The sequence below is a fragment of the Lepidothrix coronata genome, unplaced genomic scaffold, assembly GCF_001604755.1.
Source record: "Lepidothrix coronata isolate B3197 unplaced genomic scaffold, Lepidothrix_coronata-1.0 Scaffold162, whole genome shotgun sequence".
NCBI lineage: Eukaryota > Metazoa > Chordata > Aves > Passeriformes > Pipridae > Lepidothrix > Lepidothrix coronata.
The window spans coordinates 1,127,134-1,148,919 of NW_016690342.1; the positions used below are offsets into that span (position 1 = coordinate 1,127,134).

Sequence of the window (21,786 nt, forward strand, 5' to 3'; positions counted from 1 at the left end):
GCCTCTTGTTAAATTTTAAGGGCTTTATCAATGAGTTGAAACAGTGCAATTACTTTTTCTTTTTTTCTTTCATAAAACTGGTGTATAAATTATTTCCAGGACCTGTTTCCCATCTTGCTCCCAGGCTCTCCATAATATATCAAGGTAGTCCCTTCGGTGACCTTTATGGTTCAGATTTGGTTTGGCTGTGCAGGATTTTTCTGCTGTTTGGCTGGCTGGGGTTCTGGTGTGGTTTTGGTGGTTTGTTTTGTTTTGTATTTTTTTCAATTTTGCTTTGTTCAATATAAAATAACAGTCAGGGGAATGAAATAGCTTGGGGCTTTAGAAAGAGGACTGCTTTTCTTCCCATCAAACTTTGTAAGATTTTACAGTAGTCATAGCAGTTTGAGTGTATCTCGTTGGCACATCTCCACAGAGGCACTTAGTGAGGCTGCAATTAGAGTGCTCTGCCTCTCCTTGTATTAGTTTGATCACTTAAGAAGCAGCCTATCTGACAATTTTAGCACCTGGATAATTAAAACCCGTCAATAAAACAACAAAATGCAGTGTGTAGTGGGACTCGTCTGTGCTAGCATTAAACACCACAGATAATTATATCGCAGCAGAGGTTGGAAAGCCAGCCTCTCAGTGCTCTGAAAGATCAATAAAAAGGCCCATTCATAATGAAAAAAATGCTAGAGAAACTGGATTTTCATCTCCCTGTCATTAGATCCTTTGCTTTTAAGGTTTTGCAGAGGCAGAAAAAGATTCTGTTGAGGAATTCTTTTTTTTTCTGGAAGCTAAACAGGTGGAGGATTTAGCTTTGCTTTTATGCATCACGTTATTGAAAGCAAATGTGGTGAACCAAAGTCTTTTCTCAGGGTTTGTGATTCTGTTCTCCCCTTTCCACCATTCACTGCCTCTCTTGTCTGCTTGTGGTTTACTTTTTTTTTTTTTTATTTTTCCCCCCTTATTTGCAACCCATCACGTGAGCTGCACTTTTGAGTGAAATTTCTCTTTGCTTCCTGTTTGCTTTCTCCAGGGCATTATTTTTATTTTTTTTCTTCTCTTGACCCTTCCTAAAGGGTTGATTTGGAAATATCACATATTGACAGGGGAGAACATACTCCTGGCTGAGTTATTTGCTGTGACAGCCTCTTTCTTAAAGCACTCATCCAGAGAGGAGATTTTTGTGTTCCAGAGAAGCAAAAGGATGTCTTGCAGCGTTGCCATGAAGGATAATGAATTAAGTCTGTCTCTTACTGTAAAACCATTAGAAAAGCATAATAGACCTTGAGAAAGAGGCTTAGATATTGATGTCTTTGGCTATATTAGCATGCCTAGGCACATGATGGCTGCCTTGTCTTTGCGGAAAAAAAACAAAGTCTGTGTGAAGTAGGTGTTTTAGTTCAAGGAAGAGGGAAAGAGTATCCTTAGTTTTTGGCAGACGGAGCACACATGGGTTTTGAGAATCCCTTGTTAGAAGTTGGTGTAGGTGGGGGGTAGCACCAGCTAAGAGTAGGGCGTGTCAGCAGCAGCATGGGATGGATATGGCAGCTCAGTACGTTCCATAGAAATCCAAGTTTGTGGATATGAAATTTTCTGATCTTCAGGGTATTTAAGAGCCTGGTCTTGGGCTCTGACAGTCTGTTTACAGATTCAGTGGAGGCAGGTGGCTTCCCCATTTGTAGTAGTTTCCACTATGCCCTGTTCACAGGAGCTTCTGGACATGGCATCACAGTAATTGCTACTTCACTTCTGAAAAGGGCTTGTCTTGAGGATGAGGACCAGGAGAAAGAGGGTGTGTTGGGACAAAATGAATGTTTGAACCTTTAGGCTTGCTGTGGACCTGTGCATGGATTCTGGTAGCTCTTCTCCTGGTGTCCCTCGCACGACAGGTACCTGCCTCTGTGGTTTGGGCACCTGTTTTTATTGTCTGGGACAAACGGTCCCCACCTCTACGGGGAGCTGGAGAACTTGCTGGTATTGCACCTGCTATGATTACTGCTGAAAAGCTTTTGTTCGGATTGATCTGTTATTTTGTGCTGCCTTTGCATTTTCGTTCTGTCAAACATATTGACCCAGACATGTCTAGCCTGATGTTGTTGACATGCCTGTGCTATTAAGGTTTCTGGAAAGGCCTGAAATAAACTGCCAAACTATTATTTCTTTTTTCCTTTTTTCCTTTCTTTGTCTCTTGCTAAATGTATTAACAATGTCAGCATTGAAAAAAAAATTAAAGATATCAGAGCAGGAATAAGCAGCTGTTTACGTCTTGAAATGTTTTTGCTTCTCTATCACAAGATGACCTTGTTGCTTAAAAATCATAAAAATGTTGCCAGGGAGAAGAAATGGAAGTTTGCTGAAGGGAAATGAAGTTTTGGTGGTGTTTTTTGTTTAAGTCTGAACAGAGTTGCAAGCAGAGTTGAGCCCTGCAGCTGGTCCTGAACTCAAATGTTTCCTTCAGTCCCACTGCTATAGATGCAAAACAAATGCCATATGAAATATTATTCCTGCTTCACATTAAAACTCTTGAAAGTCGTTTTTCACTGGAACTGGGAGAAGTTCTGCAAAAATAATCCATGTTTTGTGTTACAGTGTATGTGTTACACTGGATTGACACCTCTCTTCTAGATTATTTTTCCACATCTGAAAGACAAAACAGGGACCTTAACAAGTAGAAATGAATGTAGCTGGAAAGAATGAATAAAACCTCCCCCCTTCTTTTTTTAATCCTCTAGTGACTGGGATAATTTACACTTTTCCCTCTCCAAAACATATATATGAATAACATGAACTTCTGTTTATGAGATGATGGAAGATTAAAGGCTGCCAAGTACCTTGGAATGATTTTTTAGAAGGGTTTGGAGTATCGTCTTTTCCTGAACACACAGGGAATATGTGTTGCCATCAGTGTTTCAGGTTGGGGTGAAAATGCAGATCTTGGGTTATACTTCGATTTGTGGTCTCTTGATTGCTCTTGGTGAGCTGTCTGGACACTCTTGATTCAAGCAAAGTGTCCACAAATCCCAGCAGCAATTATGGAGGTGGCCTGAGACAAGCAGGGTCTTTACTCGGGTGCCTACCTTGCACTTCAGGGAGCAACAAGGAGAGGAATGGTGGCAGGTGGAAATAAAGACTGCAAAATAAAACACACACATTAAAAAAAAAAAAGGATAGCTATGAATTTCTTGTCAGATTTCATGATAGATGGCAACAAGGGAACTGAAACCGACCGCTTGAGCGGCTACTTCAATTCTTCCATGTCTCCAGAACATTTCCCATTAAAATGCTGGATAAACTAATAAAATGAAAGCCGTTTCTTTAATAGGCATAAAGTTGTCTATCTGGTCCCCTGAATTCCCAGATTCCTCCCACAGTTCTCTTGTTTGCTTGGCATCACAGCATATGGAAAGTGAGAAAATATCCCAAAAGGCCAGGGATTGCTTAGGAAAGTTGCAGCATGAGGGCAATGCAGGGGAAAGAAAAGTAGTTTTCTTTGAAGGAGCTGATGAATCAGTCTAGAAATAAGAGTTGCTTGTGTAAAGGCAGTCATCAGAGGTGTAGATGAGTGTAAAAAAAAAAAAGAAGTGACTATAGTTTTCTGTAGTACAGTTATTTTAGAGCCATCAATGCAAACTGTTCCTGCCCTGTTGGAGGAGGATCCAACGTGGTGGAGAGCTGCAGTTTCTGGGGTATAGCTAAGACACCTGGATGGTGTTTCTGTGATTGCCCAGCAGAGGAGATGGATTTCTACTCAAGCTGGTGTAGTGCTGGTTCTTGCTGCAAATTGTAGCTCCAGTAGTCAGTAAAGATCTTCCTTCAAGAAGGGAGTTAAGAATTAAAAGGAAAAAAAAAAAGGGGTGAGGGGTGGGGGACGAGACAGGAATGGCAGATGGGACATGACCGAAAACAAAACTAAAACTAAAAAAAAAAAAGAACAAGGGATCCTTGTTGCATTGACTTGAAAGGTCAATAACCAGCACTGAGCCTCACAGCTTCCAGGAGTTTGGAGTGAGTATTACCAAGACCCAAGTGTCATGAAATCCCAATATTCTGTGTGTAATCCTGTGATTTTAAAAAGAAGAACTCGTGGTCTGGTTTGCTGGGAATGGAGTAAGCATGAATATGTTACAGTTTTATTAGCCTTCATTTCCAAGACTACAGATTCATCTTCTTGTACACATCTCCTTTTCTATGTCATGTCTTGCATGTCACTTGCTGTCACCTGGGCCTTTAATCTGTCTGGAAAGAAATATGACAAAACTGAAGGAACCGAGAAGCTCTTGTGAAAGTGCTAAATTATATGAGCAAAAGCAGAGAAACCAGGGCTTTAATGATGAGTAGTTTTTACCTCTTTGTCCCCTTAAAATTTCTGTAGCCTGATGTCTGACAGTAATAGTTGGTTGAACAGGTATTAGCTTTTTTCTTAAGGGTTTTAGTCTAAATTGTCCTCATCCCTTAAGAATGAGAAACCTGCATGGTTTCACCCTGGGGTGATAAGAGAAAACTTGAAATACCCAGTGCCAGACACAGTTTTACTTCCCATATGAAATGAGTGTGAAAAAGAGAGCAGGTGGAGTTCTCCTGGTTTTGATTTTTTTTTTTTCCTGTATTAGCTCTTTTTCTGTTAATTTTGTGAGGTACTGGCAGAACAGAGTATTTGAGATTTTATTTAGGAGTTTTTCATTTGGTTTTCTGTGTTTCTTCCCCAAGGTGCCACTGACAATTTCATCTCACCTTCTTTTCAAGTTTCTTTGCTTGGTAGGCTTTGCCATCCCCCATTCTAGGATTATGTAAGGGAGCTTCAGAATATTCTAGAGTTGGGGGGGAAAGCCTATAGCAGTACCCTGCGTTCCCTACTCTACCCTTTGTATCCTTATGGTTTTAGTCTCTCTGGTGATATTGCAGAAGGTAGCATGTATTTGGGGAGGTTAAAACTGATGTTCACAGCCTTCAACTTCCAAGCCAAGTTTTGAAACTCTGGTTATGAATCTAGAGCTTTCTAGGTTGCACATTTTCACTTCTGTTTTTTCTATCCAAGTTCTTGCATTAAAAAAAAATGGATGCAAGGAAATGGTTGACTATTCAAAGCAAATACTTCCTTGCAGACAGAAAGAAAACATGCACAGATGAACCCTAGATGTGTTTGTTTCCCTCCAACTTCCAGTCCCTCATAACTGTGCTTTCTTACTTGTGATTTTGAAAGGTATCTTTGATCCATTACTATTATTCTATGTAACGTGGCCAGGGCTGTCTCTTCAGCCAGAAAGGCTATTGATTAGGCCACTGCAATTGCTTTTTGAAAGGCACATTGAGCCCAGTAAAGGATTTCTGTTGAAAGTGAAATTTTGGATGATGTTCAAAGTCTCTCCTGGAAGACTGCCCACTTGCACAGTCCAAGCTACCTGTGATGTCCCAGCCAAGCCTTTTGTCTGTGAGTAGCAAAGGCGAGGACAACAAAGTTACTTTTTTTGTTAAGAAAATTATTTTTCTGTGCGTATGATAACAGTAGCCACTTGCTGTGATAAGTGCTGTCTTTCAACTAGAAAACACGAGAATGTCCCAGCCCTCTGGATTATCTGCTATCCAGCAAAACAGCCTGATGAGCAAGTGTATCAGCTCTTATTAATCTTTCCATAAAATTAAAGAAATTATGGAGCTTAAGGCAGTCACTAATGAATCAATTTTAATTTATGGGCTCAAATAAAATCCGCATTAAGGCTGACAAACTGTAGCCTCAGGTAAACATGAAGCATTTCCACTGCAACTCTAAATGAATTCTGTGCTGGATGTCACAGCTTCTGCTAGAAGAGCAGAAGGGTCAGGGGTCCCATATCACGTCAGAGGAGGCAAAATCTTAAAGGAAGTAAAGGCACTGGTCTAGCCCTTGGGAAGTCTCTCTCTGGCACGCAAAAGCATAAAAATCAAAGACTAATTATATTTTTCTCTTTTCTTTAAATGAACAAAGAAGCAGAGGATTTTTGTCTATAGAATCACTGTTTGCTAAATGCTTTTGCCTACCCAAATTACACTAAAATTGTACATGGAGGTGCTTGTACCACAAAAGCAGAGGCAAATGTGGGTTTCTACACATGCACAAATCAGTCACCCATGGACATGTATATATGCCTCAGTAAAAGCATCTTGCAGGATCCAACCTCTGTATTTGTGCTCTTAACCTGAAAGATGCTCACTGCAGCAGCCAAGGTCACCTCCTTCTGTGTCTTCTTCATGGAGATCAATGCTTGCTTTTTGGAGAAAGTACGTCATCTCAGGAGATGCAGCCATGCTGGGCAGAATGATTGAATAAAACTTAACCATTTGTAGCTAATGCAAGTATGTTGTCTTGTGAATGGTCAGACTGGGAGGTTTCCTTAGCAGGCTGTGTACGAAAAACATTATTTTGGATTTTAGACAGCTTTTATTTGGTGATTTTTTTTTCCCAGTCAAGTGTTGCTGTTTCTAGTCTTTGCTTTGCATTAAACAGTATTATACAAGATAACTGTTTTTGTAGGAACGCTTTATAAACATGTTGTAAAACATATTGTTATGTCTGCTGTAAAATATACAATGATTATTTTTTGCCACCGTTGTTGTTGGTTTAGTCTTTGCATTTTGTTTGGTGCAGATGCTGGTATTCAAGGTTAATTGAGGTCACTGTAATGGAGTTTGGGATTCAAGAATTAGAGGATTATGTACCTGTAGACATATTTTTGACTCATCCTCTCAGTTTGGTTTTAAAGAAATAGCTCCTGGTGCTGTAAGAACTGCTTGGAGGGGAAGGGTTGTACCACCATGCCTCTTCTCTTTTGGCAATAAGCTGATGAAGACATTGGTATTTGCCACCAGCCTTTCCATGCTCACTGATGAGCTTCCCCAGCTGATGCTGAAGTCCTGGCTTCTGCATCTTCACCCTTGTTAACACTGGAGGGGCCACTCAGCTTCTTGATCTGTCCCTCTGTCCGTCTGTTTTCTGACTCTCATTTTTGTTGCTTTTCAGGTGCAGTAATCGGACCCAGTGTGCAGTTGTTGCTGGCCCTGATGTGTTTCCAGACCCATGCCCTGGGACATACAAGTACCTGGAAGTGCAGTATGAATGTGTACCTTACAGTATGTATCTTGATATATTTGCATTTGTTTCTTTAATAGAGATTTATTATGGAGACTGGGCCAGCCTTGAGCTTGTCTCTTGTTGCCCAAGGGCAAGTAAACCAAACCTCGTGCATCAAGTAAGACTGAGCTGATAAGATACGAAAAATTGTTCTCTGTGCAAGGTTTGTGCTTAGATTAAAAATATTCTAATAATGCCCCATATTTTCTGTGCTGTGCGGTTTAACAGTAACAGATCATCTTTTGGAAAACACTTGGGAAACCCCATTAGAGAAAGCAGACCAGAGGACTACTGCTAGCTTCCAGCTGCTCTTCACAGAGGTTTATGATTGTGATCACACAGCAGTGCGCTTCAGCTTACCTATGTCCATGTAATTGGTGACATTTGATAAGTGCCTTACATACGGTATTGTATCACCAGGGAGGTAGAAAGCTAACGTTTTGGGAAATTTGATGTTTGACGGTAGAATATACTAATTTATAAGCTTCCATGGTTATGAAGGCAAATTACAGGCAATCCGTTTTTGAGGCAGTCATCTGAGATTACAGCAGTGTGTGCCAAACGGGAAATTCAGAGGTACAAAAAGTTAAGTGTACGTCAGAATTTGCTTTCTGTAGAAACCGAATTTGTTAGACGCAGTTACAGTCCTACTGTCAAAAAGGTCTTACCTCAGAAAAGAAATAACGACAATACTAGGAGTGCACTTTTTGTTAGCAGTTGTAAAGAGCTGAGCAGTGAATAACAGCACCATTTCTAGGTTTTCTGTTTGAGCGGGCCAGAGCTTATAGCACACCTCTCAAAATAAAAAAGCAGGTATGGAAATGGACGCTTTTGACCCACAGTGTTGTACTGAGAAAGCAGCAGGAAATTTCAGTTTGCTGAAGCCCAGGATTTGGCTCGAGGACTAAGACCATCTTCTTTGCTGCCTCAGGCATGGGCTGCAGGAAAGCAAACGTGTCTGAGCAGTGACAGGCACACTGTCTAGAGGGAAAGCAGGATCTCTCAGCCCTTCGGGTGGTCCCCATCCCTTATGCAGGAGGTGGCCACCTGCCTACTTCTGCCATCTGGGAAGGCTGCATAGTGTTTGACTTCTGAGAAACTGCAAGGTGAGGGATGCAGCTTAGGCCACCTCTCTGAGCAAAGGGGACCTCTTGGCTGAGGAACTTGGATTCTCTGCTGACGGGAGGCTCAGCATGTCCATGTTTGTTTTTTTCTAAACAAAAATGTGAGGCTTCTAATTTCAATGATGGAATACTTTTTATGGAGTGAGCTATTAAACCATGGAAAGAGTGACATCAGGGGCTTATGGTCTGCCCTAGTGAGCAGAATATTCTCCAAATTACAGTTTGGAGTTATTCCACTCTAAATGAGGTCTTTCATTTTAGAATTGACACTGTTCATGGAGAGGGTGAGGGGAGATTGCTTTCAGTTTATCATAGCATGTTGTATTTCCTTGTGATTTGTGATTTGCATGAGATATGCCATTCCTTCTGGAGACTAGGCTGGTAAAGCAATAGTCGTTACCTAGTACCCCTCTGTAGCCTTTGTTGCATATAAAACAAAGAGGAATTTTGAAATGCCTTGTGAGAAAGGTGATATGTCAGTATTATGCCCCAAGGCGTTAATCAACCCTGTGTACAAGATGTAAAATAACTCAGTACTGAGGTTGCTCAGTACCAAATGTACAGTAGGGATTGTGTATTTTTTAATGATCTGAATGTGGGTAGGAAAATGTCAACAACTGCCACAGTGTCTTTGCAATTAAATTAATAGCTTTGATGGCTGTATCCTCCATTTCTTTATGAATCAAATATAATGCCTCTGCAAGTAGAGTTATGGAGGGGGAAGACAAGGGGTGAGCACATGGTGAAATAGGATCCAATCTCCTGAGCTTGTTGTTCTGCACTACCTAGGAAATTTTGGATCAAATTTTCATGTGTTGTAATTCAGTGTAGCACCAGAGAAGTTGGCTGCGTTGAGGCAAACTGTCCCCGTTTGTCTGCAGATATAGAGTCAAAAACCTAGGGCTCTTCTCCTACCTGAAGTGGTGGGTTTGTTACTGCCTCCATTTCTTCTCTCAGAATGATCAGTTTAATTTTGTAGATGTTCCCTGCCTCAGCCCCACGAGTGCCCCACAAATGAAAGCTGTCCAAGTGATGGGGAAGGTATCAGCTCTGGGCAAGTAGATCAGAAAAGGTATGGTTGGACCAAAGCTACGCCTGGTGGATGAAATCTGTTTCTTCCTTGATGCCCTGAGTGATGCCTCTACTGTTTGAAGAGGTCAGTTCTTATCACTGAACCCAGGTGCTTCAGCTCCTCTAGCCATATTTGGGCTGTTGTCCAAATCCTTTCAGGTCCAGCTTCCTTAGCTTCACTCCCCACACCCATGCACCTTGGAGGAAGGGAGTGGACTCTATGGGTTCTCTAGCGCTGGGGAAAACTTTTCCTCAGCCACTGACATTTCCCTGGTGGTTCAGTGCACCGAGCCCTTGGTGAATGGTGGTGTCTGCCATATGACCATCTCCTAAAAGAACACATCAGTTGCATAATAAAGGAACTAATAATTTAATCAGGCACTTGTGTGCAATTCCAGCCTACCTCTGTCTGGTTGGACGGGTTACTCCTTACAGTTTCAAATTATTCTTTGTGGACAGAGAGAGGGTTTACCTAAGTGCTGGCTCAGCAGCAGAAGGGACTATGTGTGCATCTCAAGAGAACAGAGTTTAGGAATCATCTTTAAGAGATGTTGTTAGGACTGACCTTGGGCACTTATGCTCAATATAGTGCTAGTGTATACGCTGCCTCAGAGAAAAATTACTTAAGATTTAAAACTCCATTGGGTAGCCTGCTTCTCTTGAGATTTTATTTATTAACTCTTCCACCACTAGCTCATATCATTTTCAAGAAGAAAGCATCCCCTTTCCTCTCACATGGGGGAGAACCAAACCTCCTCAAACTTCAGTAGCTCATATATTATGAGATGTTCTTTATATCACCCCATACACCACATTCCTGTGTGTTTACTAGAGATACCTCTTGCAAAGAGAGTTTCATGATGCTGCAGTTACTTTCAACACATGGAGAAGGGGACAGATGTTTATGCAGATAGCCCAGTCCTTGCCTTATTTTCCTGATCCTGTAGTCGCTTTATGTGGTAGAAGCTGCCTTCTACAAAAATGGACAGTCATTCAAAAAATGTCTGGACTTCTTTGGTTGCCCTCTGACAGGGAAAAGCAAGTGAAAAGCTGATGATTTCAGTAGGTAAAAGATACCAGCCCTAATTTGACAGGCTTCAGTGGCATCAGGTGTCCTGTATTGTTGGTATCAGAAGTCATAAAATTAATTTTGTCTTTATCAAAGCAGACCTTAGCTTACAGTGTGTATTTCTCTGACACCTGCTTTAAATATTGCCCTTTTTCTTCTGAAATTACTACTCTAATTTTCTTAAATTGGATTTTCTTTTAGTAATTACCAACCAAGAGAGTTTTTTGATGTTTTTTTAATTTAATATGTACTACTGCAGACCTGCAGTCTGCCATTGCCAGAGCTGTGGACACATCTTATTGTGGAGAGATGTCTCAAGCTGCATTTAAGCTGTGTTATGCTGTGTGTGATTATGAGAAACCTGACATGGTGAGGGTCCCTTCGATCCAGTACTCTGTTGTTTCCTAGTGCATCCCTTCCCTCTCCCCTTCTCCGTTTACCGAGCAGAGTTAAATGGGTAATTGGAACAGCAGTGGTGGAGGTGGTTTTGTGAAGCTAGGTCAACACTCATTGCAGAAACACTTCACTGTCATCTTCTGGTGCTTGTACAATCCTGTTGTCATGGTGCCAGTACATCTAGGAGTGTAATTTTTCTTATTTCACCTTTGTAATGTGCTAAGGGCCTTCCAATTTTACTTAGGAGCCAGCACAGAAAGCAGATGAGTGATTTATCCAAAGCTCTATGTGAGGCTGGTGACAAGCAAGAGAGTCCAGTTTTGCGGGACCAGTGGTGGTGGGAAGAGGGCTGGGCTAGCTGTCATTGTGAGCAGCCAGATTTTCAATTGGTAATCTGATAAACCAGAACGGACGTGTTGGTTTTCCCACTGCAAGTACCACCTTTGTGAGTATGTAACACTTCACAGCTCAAACCATCCGTGTTTTAGTAGTTCTGCATGTATCTCTGAGAAGGATGAATGAACTTGCATGACTTCAGCATGACGAGCCTCCTTCCCTTCACTTTCTGGAGCACACATGGTCCATGGGCCACGGCACTGGCACTGCCCTTCGTGGATGCCCAATGGCTTTGACTGAAATTTAGGGATTGTCTGCATTTAGTTTTTATTCAGGTTTTGAAAATGGCACGAGTTGAAAGCACCAGAGGTATTTTGCAGTGTTTTTTCTGTTCATTTTCCCCTAGAGACAACTGTACAGGCTTCCAGGGAACCCAGCATAGTGTGGAAAAGAGGGTTTAGCTAGATGAGTATGATTTACCTTCAGTTTTTCCTGAGCTCCCAATTCCCTTAAGTTCTAGATTTTGGAGTTCACAGAATAACTTGTACACTGATATCCTTCAGAAACAGTCTTTTTAAATAGGGAATTGGAAAATTTAAGCTATAGGGTAGGGCAAAGTGGAAAAAAGGCGTAGACTCAATGAGGACAAGCCTATTGCTGCGTTGATAGAAAACATGGCATCTGCAAGAGGGAGTGAGACAGGTGCCTTGGGCATGGCGTACTTCACTGTGATGACAACTTGCCTCACACCCAGGCAAGAAGTCTTCCATCAGTTTTTAATAGTGAGAAGATCTGTTCAAAGAGCTGATTCCTGCAAGGGAAAAATGGTCATGGCTTCCAAGGAAGGATGAATCGTCCTTCCTTTCCATTCTGGCTAAACAGGCTAATAAATGTTTTGAAGGCACCAAATATCTTTGGTGCTTACAGAAAATTTCCTGCTTCTGTAACACTAACAAGAGGAAGGAAAAAATGCTTGAGTTCATCACTTCTTTTCTTAGGACTTTTTTTCCTTTTAAACACGGAACCTGAAATCACATTTCCCAGTTGCCGTAGTGATGGAAGGAAAGGTCATAGCCTTGCTAGAAATATTCCTTTTATTGCTGATAGAAGAGTAGATGGGCTCACATATCAATAAAAGTGAGGGATGGTAAGCGTGATGTGGGAACAGAATTCAATAAAGTTTTATTGTATCACAAGTGGACTGAAGTGCATTTAAAAACATTAAATGAAGGCGCACAATATCTGCTCTGCTGGACCTTAGGGCCAGTGAATAGACAGATAATTGAATAATGACATTTTTAAGAGAATACAAGCACTAGAAAGCAAACTGATATTTTCATTGCTCTAAGATTGCTGGTGGAAAGGGAAAGAGGAGGGAGAAGATGGGACAAAATTGCAATCTGAAAACAATTTAATGAGACCACTTTTCCCAAGAATACAGTTCTTAATTATTTCTGGAGTGCCGTAAGACCATTATGTGGCCTCCAGGCTTTCCCTCTGTGTGTTTTCTTGCCGCCTTCTCTGTCGGTTGAGAGACAGTGTTTGTCTGCTGAGAGCAGTGCTGTGCTTCTGTTAAACAAATGGACTTGCAGCTTCTCTGCTTTTCTTTTGCCCTGGGTTTTTATGTTTGTTTTGTTTTGTTTTTGTTTTTCCCAAGAGAACTTGGTCTCCTGAGGCCCAGTAGTGAAAATGGCAAATGTTCCCAAGGGATTAAACCCGACTGTTGGCGTTTTGGTCAGTAATGAGCAAATTCCCTCCTGAAGCCTGGCCTCCTTTGTTTTATTTAGTTAAATGAATTATTTGTGTGCAAGGGCTAGGAACGGTAATTAAAAACAAACAAAAAACCCAAACCAAAAACCCAGCACCAGACCTAACTATCCATTATGATTATTTCTGAGCAAAGAATCTTTACTTTGTCTCCTGCTGACAAATTGCCTTTCTTCCAAGGCACACAGTTTCACGGGCATTGTGGCCAAAAACCTCTCTTTCTTTTGTATTCACTGAAACTCACAGCTTTGCTTGCTGGTTTTGATTTTAATCCACAGAGGGAGAAATGAAGGATGTGTTACTTCCCGTATCAGTTGTCTTTTAGTGTGTGTTTGTGGGGAAAGTGCACCTACACAACAGCCCATTGGAAAGCACCCTTGGTTAAAATAAACCTGATATTATGGGGCTTCGCAAACCTGGAGGCCGAGCTCTCTGCATAGTGTTCAGGAAGGGCAGAAAAACTAAGTGCCAAGAGCTAGGGAAATAAAGGTGTTTGAAAACTCAAAAGTAGCCTGAGATGAAAGGAAAAAGAACATTTTTGTGAGACGTAGTGAAATAAGTGGTAATGTGGTTAATTCTTGAATTTGAAATGAGGTTGGCTTAAAAATAAAGGTACATCGTGATTTCCAGTGTGTGTTTCTGTAATGCATACTGGTTTTAAGGTCTGCTGTCAGCAGGAAAACTATGGATTTTCTTGTGAGAAGAAATTAGAGAAATGTTAGGCAATCTCCATAGTAGGAAGGCCATCACTACCTGCTGCATCTATAATTTCCAGTATGCTGCTGTGAAAAGCCAACTCTTGCTGGCTCCTGTCATTTCAATCCTTTCCTCTAGGTTGTGGAACACCTCATGTCTTCTACTCATTCTAATATGAGCCTTTGTGCAAAAAGTAATTTTTTCTCTGTTGCTTTCTTCTTAGTGTCTAGCTGATCATCTGCTGAACCAGCTCACCACTCCCTAGTCCCAGGCTTAAAGTATTGAAATGCCTCTATTCACTGATGCATTCTGTCTTTGTACTGTGCTTGGTTCTGAAAATCATATCTCCATGAACAGCAGGTTTTGCTCCCGTGTGTCTTTGAGTTGCACATGCTGTCTGTATCACCACAGAGAAGGCACCACAGTACTGTGCTTGATTGTTTTAGGTCTGAAATGCTGCAGTGGATAAGAGTTGAAGTCAGTTATAGCCTAGGCACCTATGTACTTGTCAGCTGATCATGGGATGTTTAATTGCACATTTGTTGATACTTTTGTTATATTTTTAAGGAACTACAATGGCAAGAAGTTTTATTTTTCTAAGAGTGTATAAAAAGGTTTCTGTAGTAGAGTACAAGAGGCAAAATTCACATCCCTATTCCCACAATCACTTCACTCTCACGGAACTTTGCAGTGTGGAGATCCAGACTTTAAATAAGTCAAAGAATTTAGCGTAGATCCGTTATGTGTTTCTCACATATGCTGTTTTTCTTGATATAGAACCTTGTCAGTTTTCCCAAGGGCCTCTAAAATGGGTTTATTATGGAAGTAGAAGGTGGAAAACTGTGATGAGTAGTGTAACTTTTTTTATGAAGATTATGAATATAAGGGAGTAACTCAATTCCTGTGTGACTTCTATGTACTATTTATTCCTTTACAATCTTTACCCACATTTGTTTTTTTTTTTTTTTTGAGTGAGAAAGTATATATTTTTGGTTTGGGTCTAGTCAATCATTTAAACTAGAAGTTTCTTAAAATCTTTCAATCTGTTGCCTGAATGTCTTTGGCCTTTGAGTCTGAATCAAAGGCCATTAAATTGCAGGGAAACTTTTCTTTTAGTGTCAGCAAACTTAGGGTCAGGTTCCTGTTAACCTGAGGCTGTTTGAAGTCGTTAGCTTTTTTCAAGAAATTATTCTTTGTCACACCCATTTCTACCATAGTAAATGACAGACATTGTCTCAGCAAAAATGGAAATTGTAACCAATACTGGGCAGAAAGAAGAATGAAAATCTGGTGCTGCAGTCCTCCCACCTTGGCAGCTGATGGTTGCACATCCAAATAGCAATGCATCTTTGCAGTGTCTGAAATGAATTTGTGTTACCTTAATAAAGATGCTAACAAGATGTAGCAGCCTGACCCCTGCAAACGTGCTTTTCGGGAGTTCCAATGGGAAGAAACCACTGGCTTTAGGTCATTTGTACCAAGCCATATTTTTCGTCTTTCTCTGACAGGGCACCAGCAGATATTTGCTGCCAATTTGCTGTCTAAACATGTCCCCATACTTCCCAGTTGTCTCTGAACAATTCTGTCATCATTAAGAGGAATATATTTCTTTCCATCTTTAATAATAACCTATTGTCTAAATTGGGCTATTATGCCAAGCACCCTTTGGGGACTTTGATATGGATTTAATACATTTTATAGAAGGTCTTCATGGAAATAATATTTATATTTCCAGATTTTATTCCTATTTTCCTTTAGTTTCTCTCACAAGAAGTACTGCAAAGGTTCCTTTCATTGGTGTAAGCAGTATAAGGAGATTAAGACCATCCTTGCCAGGTGCTATTATAAATCCACAAAAGAAATTAAATACATTTATTGAGTTTTATTCTGGCCAATAGGGAGAACAGAATATGTGTATCCAGTGGCTAAGTTGAGGATTCAAGTTCATTTCTTCTAGCACATGAGGGAGGAGAAAGGAGGGGGGAAATTTGAGTATATTAAGGCAAATCCCTTTAGTGTGTGAAATACGAAAGCACATCTTTCCAGATCTAAAAATACAACTTTGTTGAGTTTCTTTATATTAAAAGGGCTCCCAGGAAGAGAGCCAAATGCATCTGAAGGTATTACTTTTTCCTCATTTCCTCCACTTCCCTTGCTAACAACATTTCCAGTTGACTTTTAACAACAATATAGGCCTGCATGAAACCACAGTAGTTATATGTACCTCTGGCAAAGGAGGCAGAAACGCAGACGGCATATCATTTGATTTTGGTTAGCTTCTGCCTCTGTTTCTAAGAGGAGTTAACTGGGAGGAGGAATTGTGGAAGGCTAGGGCAAAGGAGCCATCCCCACGGTATCCATTTGAAAAACAAACAAAAAAACCCCAAACCCCAAGCAAAACCGTGCAACTTATTTCTATGGTTTTCTTATCCAAAAATAGTCATGATGTGTCACTTACCTGGCCTGATTGCCAGGTTATGCAGAGATGTTCTTAAGGGTTTTTTGAGGTGTGTCTGACTTTTTTTTTCTGGGACGGGGAGGGGGCCTAAGGGGGTTGATAACCAATTCAGATTAGAAAAGATTATTACAATTGATTTCCCAGATGAATGTATTGCTGAGGGTCTAAACTAATCTTCTCCTCTAAAGTCCTTTTCCTCTCCATGAGTAACTTAAATATGTCTAATGTAGTTTTAAAAAAAATGCCTTAATCTCATTTATCTTTAATTTCTCTGTTCCACTCTACAGGCCCACATAAAAAGATTTATAGTGAGTATTTATCCTGTCCAATATCAAAAGCAAATTCCCTTCCAGATCTCAATTTTCACTGATAATCCTCAGAGATGTATAATTTTAATTTACCTTGCAGATGACGTCTACCTGGTTTCCCCTCTCTGCTTTTATGAAGGTATTATTCCGCTGCACCTCATTAACTCTCTTTTTTTTTTCTCTCATGTGCGTGTTTGAATAGTGTCTGTGAGTGAAACTATTGTCTTGTCCTTTGCTGAAGAGCACACGCTAGTGCAGCACTCTGGGGTTGGCGCATCACTGTGTAATCCAGCTGAGTCCTTTCTTTTTATCCCAGGAGAGGCAGCATTGGGCCTTTGTCCTTTTTGCTTTAAAAATTAATAATATCACATTTTTCCATTTCATCTCTTGCAAAGGCTTGCAGGACCACACAGATGCACACTCATGCACCTGAAAGTTTCCCAAACCTCCGATGTTCAGATTTACAAAATTATGGTTCTACTAAACAGAACAGGAACTATTGCTCTTGAGATTTTGAAAATGAGTCCATTATATTTAGGTGCCCTAATGAAAGCTGAGCTCCCCTGAAAATCTGCCTTTAATGTCTGTACAGGAAACACTCTGGCGTTATTCCACCTATGTTACTATTTAAAGCAGAAAATTCTGCATTTAAGTGCTATTCTGAATGCAACCTTAAAAAGATGGTTCTGCGTTTCTGCAGCAAAACTGAAGGGGAGGAGTGTAAAGTCTGTGGAGAAAATGCAGACTTGGGTTTGAATATTTGACCTTAAGGAGAAATAAAACCAGGAAACAATGTATAGATGGTGTTGGAGATATTTTTTATTAATAAGACATGGCTCCAAACATGGAAATTGTAAGATAAATGAGTTTGATAGTCTAGCCTCGTATGGGAGAGCAGAAAGGAGTGGCTAGTGGCTCTCGTCGGTATGAAATTACACTTTATTACTACTGAAGGTCTTTCCTTATCATAGGCTGCAATTAGTCCTACCTCAATATAATCACATGCGTATCCTGTTGCTGCTTTAGGTATTTATACTCAGTTTGGCAGTGCCTGAAACAGGAAAGACTGTTAGTCAATACTCAGTATGGAGCAGAAGATGTGGAGGCATCAGCTATTGAAATGTAGCAGGGAAATAGGGTCGTGTTTGAGTACCGCCACAGGTTTGACATGGGCAGGGTGCATGTGCAGGTTGTGCCTGCAGCACCTACAGGCACGTCTGAGACAGCTTTGGTGCGGACTAGGACATGAGGTGCAGAGGCGCAAGATGTAACACAGAGATAAATTTGCCAGATGAGTATTTGTACAAGGCACAGTTGTACCCCTGGTTTCTCTAGGGCTTTCCCCATTGACACCACTGGGATGCTTACACCAAGGCATGTGCTTAAATGTTTGATGGATGTCAGCTTGCATGTTTGCATCTTATACATGGTATACGCAAATAACAGAAGCCTAATTTGAGGGTCACTTTATGTGCTGAGGCTGAGTTTTCGAAGAAGGAACAAATAGGCCTTTGTCCATTTAAAGACTCACTCAGAAGAGTGAGCATGTGCCATATACATTTTCAATGAAGTCAGTAATTAAATATGTTCCAGATGACTCTGGTGGGGGAGGATGTTAATTACCATAAAGTGACAAATTGACATTCTGCGGTTGGTACTTTGAAAACAAAAAGTCAGTGTTTCAAATAGAATCCACTAAAAATATAACCTGTTCAATTGTCATGTTTAAGTTAATGTCTTAAGTTTTGAAGGGTTTTTTTTTCCCCCTGAGTTTTTTTTTCTTTTTTTTTAAACAGTCTTAATAAAGGCATAGTAGTTGTCTTTCAGCACATGCTTTTGATGAGAGCCCACTGAAACACTTGGGAGTTTTCTTATTGACGTAGAGGGAATTTGGATGCACAGAGTGAAAATGGACGGTATTAAAATCAGTGCAGCCTTGATTATGAAACACTGTGATTTTGGGCCTTCCCATTTGAGAGACGTTTGTGATGCAGTGATGATAATATGGAGAGAGATATCCAGTGCAAAGGAAAGGCGTTTCTTTCTCAAAGAGGACTGGTCTGTTCTGTCTTTTCCTCTTAGAGACAAAATTAAATGGCTGTTAAATTCTCAAACCAGTTCTAGAGTGCACAAAAGCAGTCATTCACATTTTGCCTTGGTAAAAAAGGAAGATTATGGAGCTGTGGTATGTATATGCAGGGAGAAGACAGGAAAGGCCAAATCTCAATTAGAGTTGAAGCTGGCCAGTGTTGTTTCAGATAACATGAAGAGCTTTTCTAAAGTATGTTAATAGCAAGAGGAGGTTTAAAGAAAACATTGGGAGTGATACTTGTTGAAGGTGGTCACCTGACTAATGGAGATGAAGAGAAAGCGGAGACATTAAATGCTTTTCTTTGCTTAAGTCCTTAATAATGCTGATAGACCTTGGCCTAGTTGGTCCTCTGAGCAGGAGGACTGCAAGTGTGTGGGAGCAGTAACTTTCCTTTTGTGAACACTGAAATTGTAACGGACCAGCTGTATCAGCTGAATGCTGACAAGTCCATGGGTCCTGGTGAGATTCATCCCAGAGTACTGAAGGAACTAGCAGTAGCAGGACCACTCTTGATTATGTACCAAATGTTTTGGGAGTCTGGGGAGGTCCCTGCTGACTTGAAGTTAGGCAATGTAATTCCAATTCATAAGAACAAGTGGAAAGACCCAGAGAACTACAGACTATTCATCTAGTCTCAGTTCCTGGAAAAATTATGGAGAAGATCATAGTGGACACTACTGACAGGCATTTAAAGCGTAGTGCAATCATCAGGCCCAGACAAAGCCCTGTTGAAATAGTTTGGGATCCTTCTGTGATAAGATCAGTCACCTAGTGGATGAAGAGAAGGTGGTGGTTATAGTTTTTCTGAATTTTAGTAAGGCTTTTGATGCTTTTGGTACAGCATCCTTATGGACAAGTTGTCCAGCTGTGGGATGAGCAGGTTAATAACGTGCTGGGTGAAGAACTGGCTGGAAGGCAGGACTCAAAGGCTCGTAGTGAATGTGGCCACATCTGGATACAGGATTTTAATGCATTATTAGCAAGTGTGCCGATGATTCCAAACTGGGAGGTGCCTTTAACTCTCTTGAGGGACGAGAGGCATTGCAGAGGAAGCACAGATAGATTGGAGTGTTGGGCAGTCATTAATGGGACAAAATTTAACAAGAACAACTGTTGGATTCTTTACCTGGTACAGAGGAGTGGCTGGAGAGCAGCTCTGCAGAAAGGGATTTGGGGATACTGGTTGACAGCCAGCAGTGTGTGCTCTGGCAGCCCAGAGGGCAAAACCTTATCCTGGGGTGCATCAAACAAAGCATAACTAGCCCATCAAAAAAAGGTGATTATCCCACTGTACTAGGTGTGGGTGCAATCTCTATCTTGAGTACTGTGTGAAGTTCTGGACCCCACAGATGGATGTTAAGGTGCTCAGGTGCATCCTGAGGAGGGCAGCAAAGCCAGTAAAAGGGCTGGAAGACATGTCCTGTGAGGAGCAGTGGAGAACTCTGGATTTGTCAAGTTTGGAGAAAAAGAGGCCAAGGAACAGCCTCATTGCACTCTACAATTTCCTGAGGGGAGACGATGTGTGGAGGGAGGTGCTGAGTTCTTCTCACTGGTATCCAGTGATAGGACAAATGGTAATTGTTCAAAGCTGCATCAAGGGAGGTTTATACTGGGCATTAGGAAGCATTTCTTTACTGAGAAGGAGGAGCACTGGAGGAGGCTTCCTGGAGGGTTGTTTGATGCCCCAAGCCTGTCAGTCTCTAAGAAGCATTTGGACAATGCCTTTAGTATTTTGCTTTGGTTTTTGGTTAGCCCCAAAATGGTTGAGTGGTTGGACTCAGATGGTCATTCCAACTGAAAATAAACTTTTTTTTGCCATGGGAAGATGCTGACACTTTGCAGTACCTTGATAACTGGAGCTTCCAGAGCCCCATGTCTGTGCCTGGAGACAGTTGGCCATTGTTGGCTGTAATGTACGGTAAGAAAGCTCCGACAAATTGCTTTGCAACACTTCTTCATCTGAATGTCGATACTCATGTTGAAATGGGTTTTCACAGTCAAATGCAGCCCAAATCTTATCAATTATGAATGGCTGCAACAGATGGTATGTATTATTGTTTTTAAGAATGAGTGATACGTTTCGAACGAGAAACACATGTTGCTCAGCAGCTCTAGCTGCCACTTCTGAGACGAGAACCAATTCCCTGACCTTGTCTTCCCCTCCACTTGTTGGATAACATCCTATTTTAATAACCAAAAAAATGAAGACCATGAAATATTGCACGATGGAAAACTGTGAGCAAACATCAATTCCGGTGTAAGAGGATCCTGCTCTTTCTCAGCCTGTTGGGAGCTGCACCTGTCTGAGCAAGGGTAAAATTTGTGTTTGCAGCAAAGCTATCGATCAGCCTTTCCTGAGGGTCCTTGGGACAGGGAAATTCTGCAAAACTTCTTACCTGAAGTTTCTAGAAGTTTGTACAAAGTTACTGCAAGAGGCTGGCTGGTAACCTAAGATCATGGTGGTGTTGGTGGGTGATTTGTCAGATGCCCAGCTTTGCAGAAAATACTGCATATTCCTTCAGTTTTCCTTTCAATCTCCATCTGTTGTGTTGCTTTCTTTTAAAAATAAAATATCTGCTGTAAATACAGCAGGGGAAAGGTTTCTGTGAATAAAAGCCTGGCTCTTGAAGAGCAATCCAGATGACTGTAGCCCAGCACTCCTCAGAAGATAGACCAACAGTCTTGGAGACTACATTCCCTTAAGACTGTGCCTATTTTTGCTACAGATATAAAAGTCTATGTACATGCCTTATCTGGAAACAAATAAACTGTGTAAGTGTACGCAGGATTGGTGCCTAATTTGGTGGAGAGAAGTCTGTTAAAAATCCTCATCACTTTAGCAAAATCCACTGCAGAAACATTTGCTGGTTATAATGCAGAATACATCATTAAGACATATATTGCCAGAACAAATGAACCAAAGGTATTTTGTGATAGTAGCCATTCAAAAATAAAATCACAATCATTTGTTTACTTTCTGATTTATAAAATTGCTACAGCGTCTTGGCTGAAACTGGGAGTAGAAAGCTTGTATGTTCTTCCTCTGGCTTTTTAAAATTCTCATAACACAGCAAAATACTCATTTCTGTGTCTTTAAAACCAATCATATTAGCTATTCCTCTGCTGAATTTAATGCTTATTCAAATGCACTCTCTGCTCTCCTTGAAAAGGAATTTTGGCTCAATTTCTTCAGTGCAAAGCCCTTCCTCGGTGCATTGATAACACAGTGTTATCTTATTCTGTAATACTTCACAATACAAAGCAATCTAAAACTCAAGGAAGCATGCCAAGAGACACTGGGCAAAAAGCCCTTATGTAAAGTTTGAACTTTTTTCCCTTAACAGTGCAGCATTTACACAGCCCTCTCTTCAGGCAA

General features: G+C 40.9%; 1 protein-coding gene across 24 annotated transcripts in view; it reads left to right on the forward strand.

Moving 5' to 3' along the window:
- The window catches only part of ADGRL3 (adhesion G protein-coupled receptor L3), a 520,635-nt gene that overhangs the window by 288,226 nt on the left and 210,623 nt on the right, over window positions 1-21,786 (forward strand). For all 24 annotated transcript variants that reach the window (XM_017829314.1, XM_017829319.1, XM_017829296.1 and 21 more), the window contains exon 5: window positions 6,983-7,092. In XM_017829314.1, coding sequence (XP_017684803.1) covers window positions 6,983-7,092 — 110 coding nt within the window. The remainder of the gene's footprint in view (window positions 1-6,982; window positions 7,093-21,786) is intronic.